Source organism: Xenopus laevis, chromosome 5L, assembly GCF_017654675.1.
Source record: "Xenopus laevis strain J_2021 chromosome 5L, Xenopus_laevis_v10.1, whole genome shotgun sequence".
NCBI lineage: Eukaryota > Metazoa > Chordata > Amphibia > Anura > Pipidae > Xenopus > Xenopus laevis.
In genome coordinates, this window is record NC_054379.1 from 25,823,074 (window position 1) to 25,833,315 (window position 10,242).

At 38.9% G+C, this 10,242-nt stretch overlaps 1 protein-coding gene across 3 annotated transcripts in view; it reads left to right on the top strand.

Moving 5' to 3' along the window:
* btbd3.L (BTB (POZ) domain containing 3 L homeolog) overlaps nt 1-4,115 on the top strand; it is a 16,320-nt gene extending 12,205 nt beyond the window's left edge. For all 3 annotated transcript variants that reach the window (XM_018262792.2, XM_018262791.2, XM_018262790.2), the window contains 2 exons: nt 451-569; nt 2,970-4,115. In XM_018262792.2, the coding sequence (XP_018118281.1) occupies nt 451-569; nt 2,970-4,002 (1,152 nt within the window). In that variant the 3' untranslated portion in view covers nt 4,003-4,115. The remainder of the gene's footprint in view (nt 1-450; nt 570-2,969) is intronic.
* Nucleotides 4,116-10,242: the final 6,127 nt, after the last annotated feature.

Consider the following 10,242-nt stretch of genomic DNA (forward strand, 5'->3'; position numbering starts at 1 on the left):
TCACTAGTATAAAGCCTGATTTTCCTTTCATATAGAGAGTTTTTCAATGTACAGGTATGGGATGTATTGTCCGGAAACCTGTTATCCAGAAAGCTCAGAATAACGGAATGGCCATCTCCTATAGAGACTCCATTTTCACTCCAAATCCAACTGATTTTCTTTTTCTCTGTAGTAATAAAACAGTAGCTTGTACATACTTGGTCCAAAGATATAGTTAGTCCTTATTGGAGGAAAAACCAGCCTATTGGGTTTATTTAATGTTTGCATTATTTTCTAGTAGACTTAAGGTATGAAGAGCCAAATTATGGAAAGATTCGTTATCCTGAAAACACCAGGTCCCGAGCATTCTGGATAACACGTCCCATACCTGTATTTTAGTTTTTGTAGGGATTACCCAGTTCTTCATATTTTAAATGTCTTTTTTTTTTTTTTTTACACCTTTGTGTGCAGTATGTTTTAGCTGTTGGCAGCTCAGTGTTCCATGCTATGTTCTACGGAGAGTTAGCCGAAGACAACGATGAAATCCGGATACCAGATGTTGAACCTGCTGCTTTCCTTGCCATGCTGAAGTAAGCAATATCTCCCAATGATGCCGTAACTGCTTTAGTCATTTCATTCTATAAACATAAATCATAAATCAGCCGACATTGCAGCCCGCAGTACTTTAGCTCTGTTTCTTCCTTGAGCTCTTTGAGCAGTTAATGAATGGCTTAGTATTATAGTATTATAAATAGCATATAGAGAGTGGAGATTATACATCTGGGAATAGCCCTTGTTTCCACGTCAGTCATTTAGTAAAAAACGGCACAAAATCCTGATATCATTTTATAGCCTTTAAATGCATTTATATTAAGCACACTGAGCCAGCGGAGAAAATAATAGAAGTGGTGATAATGAGCACTCCCTTCCTCAACCTGTTAATTAGCAATCACAGTCGCAGAGTATTAATAGCACTGCCTAAATGTAAACTGCCCTGTATCCGGCATATTGTTCTAATGCTACATAGCAAACGAGAGAATAATAAATAAGAAGAAAATAATGTCTCTGTGCTCACTTGTCATTTTATATAAATATTGTATATATATTGTATAGCATTATCCACAACAGTTCGCAATGATTTGCACCTTTCCCATTATTTAGAAATAAGAATAGAAGTGTTATTTATTAGAACACAGATGCAGTAGAAAGGAATGGAACGGTTCGCAACCGAGTTCAAAGGGAAGTTTTTCTAAAGAATGGATTTATTTGATTCTGGACAACGGGGAAAGGATTACTTTAAAGTGTTAATCAGAAAGCAATTTCTTTATTGGTTTATCTCCTTGCAGGTTACAGTGGCAGGTAAAGGGTGCAGAGGTCCGATTGATTTTGTATAGGGAATGTTTGCTGAATGGTCTGCAATGTTTAGTAAATAACGCACTGCAAATGAAGCACATGCCTTCAGTTATAAACCTGAATGTTTGGATTAGTAACAAATTGTACAGTTTGCCATTCCTATATGGTGTGGTACCATCTTTCTGTACATGTGCAGTTTAAGTTTAATAATTTCAGTTTGCTTAGGGCTTATATTTGCTGTACAGGAATTACAGACATGGGTAGGATGGTACTTTTACAGAAGACAATTGTCAGTCCAAGCAATGAACTCACAATTGTTCCTTTTAATTTAGATCACTGTTTCTTAATTGGGACCCCAGATGTAGCGTGAATACAGCTCCCAGCATCCTCCAATATATAATTAAATGTAGAGACATGCTGTGTCTTGTAGTTCAACAAAATCTGGGGACCACAAATCTAAAAAGCTAACAGCACATCTTATGCCTATCCCTCTTGAAATAAAGAGGATGCAGGACTGATGAAGGTTGCTATTCCCTGTTACAAACAGTGGCGTAACTAGATGTTGCTGGGCCCCACAGCAAATTAATTTTAGGGCCCCCAACATATCCAGTGTTTGTCCTGTTTTACCAATATATGTTCAAATTGCTCATCAATGAGAGCCTCATGGGGCCCCCTGTACCTCCAGGGCCCCCCTGCAGCCGCAGGGTCTGCTTCCTCTGTAGTTACGCCCCTGGTTACAAATATGTTGAGAAGTAGTTCACTTTTAAATTAATGATTATTATGCTTTAGGCAGTGATATTCTGGGACAATTTGCACATAATCTATTTTTTGTGCTTTTTTTAATTATTTCCTTTTTGGTTGAGCAGCTTTTCAGTTTGAAATTTCAGCAGCTATTTCAGCAGCTAGGGTTCAGTTTACCCTAGCAACCAGACAGTGGTTTGAATGACAGACTGGAAGATGAATAGGACAATGCCTAAATACAAAGATGAAAAAATAAAAATTAATCTGTAGCCTCACAGAGCAAGTGTTTTTGTCTGTGACCCACATTTGAAAACTGGGACAGAAGAGGAGTATCAAGACCAAATGAAAAACTACAAATAGGACAGCCTATAACACACTAAGGGGGTTATTTAATAAAGTCTTTTTTTTTACTATAAAATCCAAATTTTTTGTGGAATTTTTGAGATTTATTATACTGGAAAGTATATATACTGGAGGATGGAAAAAGTCAGAATCCAAAAATCCGGCTTCTCAGACCTGCCAAGGTTGTATAAAAGTCAATGGAAGAGGTCCCTATACTGTTTGGACGTTTCTGTGGTATGCTCTGGAATTAGTCCAAAAATCTGACTATTTTGGACTTTTTAGCCAAAAATCCGAAAAATATTTGCTTTTCGGGAAAAAACATCGAGCAATTCGGGAAAGAAAATCTGAAAAAAACGTACGATTTGGGTTTTTCGCTCACTTTTATCAAGTTTATACCCGATCATATTAAATCATAGGTCAAATCGTAGATTCTAGTTTGGTCAGACTTTTTTGTTTTAAGGTGAACTACCCCCTTAATGTTGTATGTTTTTATTTTCTATAATATTCTCTTTGCAGAGAATTCTGAAACCTGTGTTTTTATCTTTCCTTCTTAGATATATGTATTGCGATGAAATTGATTTGGCTGCTGATACGGTTCTGGCGACTCTTTATGCAGCCAAGAAATATATCGTCCCCCATCTTGCCAGAGCATGTGTTAACTTCCTAGAGACCAGCCTCAGTGCAAAGAACGCGTGTGTTCTTCTCTCTCAGAGCTGCTTATTTGAAGAGCCTGATCTGACCCAAAGGTGCTGGGAAGTGATCGAGGCACAGGCCGAACTTGCTTTGAAAAGCGAAGGATTTTGCGACATTGACTTTCAGACTTTTGAAAGCATTCTTAATCGGGAGACTTTAAATGCCAAAGAAATTGTCGTCTTTGAAGCAGCCCTTAACTGGGCCGAAGCAGAATGTCATCGGCAAGAGTTACCTCCTACAATAGAGAACAAGCGGAAGGTCCTGGGCAAAGCGCTCTACCTGATTCGCATCCCAGCTATGGCACTTGATGAATTTGCAGATGGAGCAGCTCAGTCAGGAGTTCTGACTGTCAATGAGACCAATGATATATTTCTCTGGTATACAGCTGCCAAGAAACCGGACTTAGAGTTTGTAAGCAAGCCCAGAAACGGTCTAGTTCCGCTGAGATGTCACCGATTCCAGTCTTGTGCCTACCGCAGCAACCAATGGCGTTACAGGGGCCGTTGTGACAGCATTCAGTTTGCCGTGGATAAAAGAGTGTTTATTGCAGGCTTTGGCCTTTATGGCTCCAGTTGTGGGTCAGCCGAATACAGTGCAAAAATTGAACTGAAACGCCAGGGGGTGATTCTAGGACAGAATTTGAGCAAATATTTTTCAGATGGCTCCAGCAATACATTTCCAGTTTGGTTTGAATACCCTGTCCAAATCGAGCCAGATACTTTTTACACAGCTAGCGTGGTGCTCGATGGTAATGAACTAAGCTACTTTGGACAGGAGGGAATGACAGAGGTGCAATGTGGCAAAGTTACTGTACAGTTCCAGTGCTCCTCTGATAGCACAAACGGGACAGGCGTACAAGGTGGACAGATCCCAGAACTTATCTTCTATGCCTGACCTTGAAGTTTGTTTCTGAAGCCCGGTGTACATATCTTGCTTTACAGAGCCTGGAGAGCATATGTCTGTATATATGTGTATATGTTATCAATAAAGATGGAATCTAAATCAGATTATTTTGCTAGTATAGATTTCCGATGCATAGAGCAGCTGTAAATGAAAGGCCGATGTAAAAGCGCTTCTATTTAAAAGATAACGTAAGCAAATTTAAGTCCACGTATTTTGATATATGCACCCAGCGAAAGGGACCTAAATTGCAGTTAACTACCTAGGGAAGTCATGCTAAGTCTTTAGAAAACGCAAGTCGTTTCCAGTAAGGAAAATATACACTAAGATTCAGATGCTGTCTCAGATTCCTGGAAATTTGGGGTCAAAATAAATGTCAACTTTTTTGTGAATTGGTGTGGGTGAAACTATTGCATTCAATGAAAACGTGCTTGGGTATGTATTGTGTCTGTGGCTGCATACGGAATAATAAGACTTCTTATGCCCTGTTAGAATTACGTGAAAGGCACAAACTCCTTTATCTTGTTGTGTGACTTTTCATTTGCAATAGTGAGTTTTCTTTTTTGAACCCTTGGATTTAAAGGAGGCCATGAGTTGCTGCAAGTCAAGATTTGAAATGAAAATGTGTTCCTCTAAGCTCCAAGGAAACGACAACAACCATTTCAAATATTTTATTTGTACAGGTATGGGACCTGTTATCCAGAATGCTTGGGACCTTGGGTTTTCTGGATAACGGATCTTTCCGTAATTTGGGTCTTCATGCCTTAAGTCTACTAGAAATTAATTTTAACATTAAATAAACCCAATAGGCTGGTTTTGCTTCCAATAAGTATTAATTATATCTTAGTTGGGATCAAGTACAAGGTACTGTTTTATTATTACAGAGAAAAAGGAAATCATTTTTAAAAATTTGGATTATTTGGATAAAATGGAGTCTATGGGAGACAGCCATTCCGTAATTCTGAGCTTTCTGGATATCGGGTTTCCGGATAAGGGATCCTATACCTTTAGTTAATTTATGAAAACTGAATTATGTCTTTATGGGACAAAAATACTCCTGATTAGCAGTAGCTCTGGTTAATAATTATTCATTTAGTTTGCCATTTAATGTTGCCATTTAATAATGTAGACCATTGCTCTCCAATTTGCAATCAATTGTCTTTTTTTTTTTTTGTATTCCCTCCTCTTTTTAACTTGAAATCTAATATGTTGCCAGAAAGCAGATTCAATCTGGGGGCAGATTTTTCTTGCTGCTATTGTTCATTATTATATTTTTACATTATTGTTTAGACCCGCTCCTATTCATCTTCCAGTCTGCTGCATCAAACCAGTCACCGTATCAACCAAAGTGTGGTTGCTGGGGTCACTGTATCAACCAAAGCCTGGTTGCTGGGGTCACTGTATCAACCAAAGCCTGGTTGCTGTGGTCACTGTATCAACCAAAGCATGCTTGCTGGGGCCACTGTATCAACCAAAGCCTGGTTGCTGGGGTCACTGTATCAACCAGAGCCTGGTTGCTGGGGCCACTGTATCAACCAAAACCAGGTTGCTGGGGTCACTGTATCAACCAAAGCCTGGGTGCTGGGGTCACTGTATCAAACTTGTTTGCTATTGTCAGTTCACAAAAAGTTAATTAAAAAACCTACGGCAAATTGCTTTAGTAGGTAAATGGTTTACATCATAATGATGTTACTTAAGTTAATGTTCTCCTTTTATATTTAATAGTAAAGTTGTTTCCAGCCAGTAAAGCCCCATTCTTTTACCATAATTAATCTATGCGCTTGTGGTATCTGTTTCCCTCCTTCAGTACAATTTGGAATTCTGCTTTGGATGGGAGCAAGGGATACGGAAGGATTGCATAAAAAGTAAGGGCTTACACCAGTTTTAATTTTGATTGTCTAGTTCTTTGAATCTGCAGCACCACAACGGGAAAGAAGACTACACTGCCAGAAACTCTTAATAGTCAATGTCATTCCTCACCTTCTATTACAAGCGCCATATAGTGGCAGATAAATATGTGCTAAAAGACTATGTAAAGTATGGGAGCCCGTGTTAAAAAGGCTGGGGGGGGGGCTTATCACTTGCACAGACTTGCTGTCATATTCAGCATCATTTGCCCTGTGCATTAACATTAACAAAATGACGGGAACTTTTAGTCAGCTGTTAGTTCCCCTTTAACTGTATGGGTTTGGTTTGCTCAGAACACCAGGGCACTTACCTGTAGCAACTTGTTTTGATCAGTCTACTATAAGTTAGAAATGAAGATTTGATTTCTTGATATGGGCAATGGCACTGGAGATATTTAGCTCCTGTGTTAGTAAATCCACCAGTTTCACTTGATTTTGTACCCCATGGTGAAGGCTTCACTGCTGTTGCAGAATATTTCTGTAGTTCTCTTGTTCATAGTGGGTGGGCTAAGTTTACAAATGTGACTAAAGGGTTTATCCTCAAAAAATACTCCTACTCTTAATCTACTTGTAGGGGACCTTAGTCTTGTTGCCTTGGACCTGGGGTTACTGGATAATGTGCCTTTTAGTAATGTGGAGCACCATGTTTTCAAGCATAGGTCATTTGTTACAGACAATAAGTGGAATTAGTGTATTCCGAAACTTTCTAGATAAATGTTTTCCAGATAATAGATCCCATTTTGGAGTATTTGTTCGAGACATTTGTGTAAAAAGCTTGGGATTATATTCCCCTAAATAAACTTCAGCTAGGAAGCAAACTTGGGAGCACATTAGCGAATTTATCGAACTGGAGGGATTCCCAAAAGTTTGATATTGTCCCTGTTATTAACACTGGCTGCCGTGAAAGTAGATGATGAATTGGCAACTTTATCAAAACATTTACTGCTCGGATCAGTGTGTCACTTGGGTAGAATGTGTTCTCAGATCAGTCTAAGCTCTTCCTGTGCTGTGGGGGGAATGATAGAATTTAGTTCTCCTTTATAGGGGAACTATTGCGAAAATGAAAATTGAATTTAAGCTTCATCATACTGAAATCCGAAACTTTCTAAATACAATCAATTAAATGTTCTGTATCGTTACTGAAATAACCAAGTTTATCTTCACTATCCCTCTCTCAGCATCTGTTTCTCTTCATTCAGCAGTTGGGTGTCAGATGAATGATCCAATATATCTTATAGGGGGACTTCCTTTCCTAGCAGATGTATTAGAGCTCACTCAAAAAACAAAAAAACAGTACAAACAAAATCTAACAAAATAACTGCCTTTTGCACAAATTCTGCATGTAGAGAGACAGGATTTCTGATGATTTTAATAGAGTGAGCTCTAATACATCTAGGCAAAAGGAACGGTACAACATTTTTAATTGATTGTATTTAGAAAGTTTCTTATTTAAGTATGATAGTTCCCCTTTAACCATTTAGCTACAATCATTTTCAACATGACTAAGACAAGATGAGAGAACACTTTGCAAATGAAAACTACATTTCCACTTTTTTTTATTTAAATCCCTTGAGTGGAGCTGTCTGCAGATTCATCCCAATTCCTTATTTTTGCCGAAATGTAAAATGTTGTTAAGGTAGCTTACCGTTGTATTTCTAATGCTGATCATGAGATTATAAAGTGATATTTGACAGCTGTGGTGTTATTGTGGCATATAAAAGCCCGACTTGCTGGTGCAGGTCCTTGTAGCTGGTGTTCTCTTCTCATTTCATGGCCATTTTCTCCGCAAAACAGTGGCTTTATCAAATAACATAGAAATAGATATCGCTTATTTAAAAATATATATTCTGACAATTTTAATTTTGACTTCAAAGTATTTTACTAATAAGAGCCAAACGCCAGCTGTTTTACCTTACTATGTATTTGTTTTTAAAAATGTTTGGGCATCCGAAGTGTCACGTTTCCTGTGACACATATATACTGTAAAAACGTGCATTTCAAATTGTGATTTTTTTTTTTAAAATAAATGTAATTCTACTATACGGTTATATTCATTTACCACTTGTTGGAATACCCGTAATATCTGCTTATACACATGTGAAGTCTAATATCCAGAAAGCACCTACAGTTTTCACTCCTAAATAAATATTTTTTTGAATGACGACCTTCTTCTCTGATCTAAGAAGCAGATACATTGTCCTTAGGCCAAAAGAATCTGTGTTGATGGTAAAGCAGAAAATTATACACTTCCTCCCTGAAAAGCTCACATGCCAATGCCTTAATTGCAATAGCTTTAGCTCACTAATCTGCATATTAAATTAGAGAACCGTCTTTAATGTTCCCAGCTCATTTGGAAAAATTTGGTCGCCATCTTGAGAAAGGAATATAGATTTCTGTTTCCACACTTTCATTATTGCGCATGTTCGAAAAATCATTACCCCTGACCCCAGGCGTAGTGGCCATAAAACATTGAAAAAAACTTTTTCCCCCCTTGCTGTGCACTGCTAGTGTTTGGTGCTGCCTGATAGCTCCTGCCTGTATGAATGAAAACCACAGATCGAGAGACGCGTCGCTTGCAAGCTGATTTACAGGGGGGTCAATGATGACGTGTAACTAACTAATTTTCATGCGCGCCATTGTAGAAGGGAAAAAACATGTGCAATGGTATCTAATTTTTCCTAATACACCTCAAGGCTGCCTCGAGCAACCTGTAGGAAGCTTGCTGCGAAAACATTGACGTCACTGGATTCCTTCACTCGCATTTTCAACTGCTAGACACCAAGGACAGCAGATTAACTTTGCCCTGTAAGTGATTCTTCTAACAGCCTTATCAAACAGCTTTAGTTATCTTTTAGCTTTCGTTGTCCTTTAAGACCCCCCATACATGGGCAAACATAAGCTGCTGACAGATGAAGTTGCCAGCTTATTGCCCAATGTATGGGGCTTTCCGATGGGCTTCCCAGATTGATATCTGGCTGAAAGTTGGGCAGATGTCGAACGGACCTAAAAATCCCGTTGAATCAAGGACCGCATTGGTTCGTTGATGCGGTGTTCCATCTGACTGCCCATTTTCGCCTTGTTCAGATCCGATCATAGGGCCCTAGGACCCACAATCTGATCAGCCCGATATCCCCCATCTGAAGGTGGGCATATCAGGGAGAGGTCTGCTTGTTTGGTGACCTTGACAAAGGGAGTGGATCTCCATATGTATGGCCAGCTTTAGGGAGATTCTGATCTTGGGCATGCTTGGTCATTGTTAAATTTGTCCTGATAGCACCAGCATCTGCTCCTATGCAAAATGGTTGACATTCATGTGTTTGTGGAGGAGGGATGGAGTTTTGACTGTCCCAGTTCTCTAGAAGTAACAGATGAGTCCATTTTCTGTAGTGGCTGTTATTGCCTATAAATCAACTCTACTTTAAATTGGTGGGTGGAAGAAGCCTGGGTGACAATAGGGGACTACAATTTTAGACGCAGCAGTCTCAATGTAGTCTATGTTATTCTGCTTTGGAAGATAAATGACTTTCCGTGCCTGGATTATTGGACTACTTTTAAACCATGAACCATGATTCGCTTCAGTGTGCACCAAACTACATCTCTGACTTCTCTAGATGCTAGTGTAAAAGGGGCAGTTTAGCCTTTTATTTTCTTTCGAATACTAAAGTCTTGAATGGACTAAAGGATTGCTACCTTCCTAACAACAAGAAAAGGGAAAAAAAAGCAGAACTCTCTTGCAGGTGTGTGTGTATGTATGTATATATATATATATTAATTTTCACTCTTTAGTAGATATGGCCCTTAGTTACATAGTTAGTTATAGTTAATTGAAACACCCTTCCATACCTTCACATAAATTCTATATACCCATACCTATACTAACTATAGAGTTTAGTATCACAATAGCCTTTGATATTATGTCTGTCCAATAAATCACCCAAGCCATTCTTAAAGGCATTAACTGAATCAGCATCACAACCTCACTGTCTGACTGACTGTGAAGAACCCCATACGTTGCTTCAAATGAAAGTTCTTTTCTTCTAGTCTAAAGGGGTGGCCTCTGGTACGGTGATCCACTTTATGGGTAAAAAGGTCCCCTGCTATTTGTCTATAATGTCCTCTAATGTCCTTGTAAAGTGTAATCATGTCCCCTCGCAAGCGCCTTTTCCAGAGAAAACAACCCCAACCTTGACAGTCTACCCTCATAATTTAAGTCTTCCCTCCCTCTAACCAGTTTAGTTGCACTTAGTCTCTGCACTCTCTCCAGCTCATTTATATCCCTCTTGAGGACTGGAGCCCAAAACTGCACTGCATACTCCAGATGAGGCCT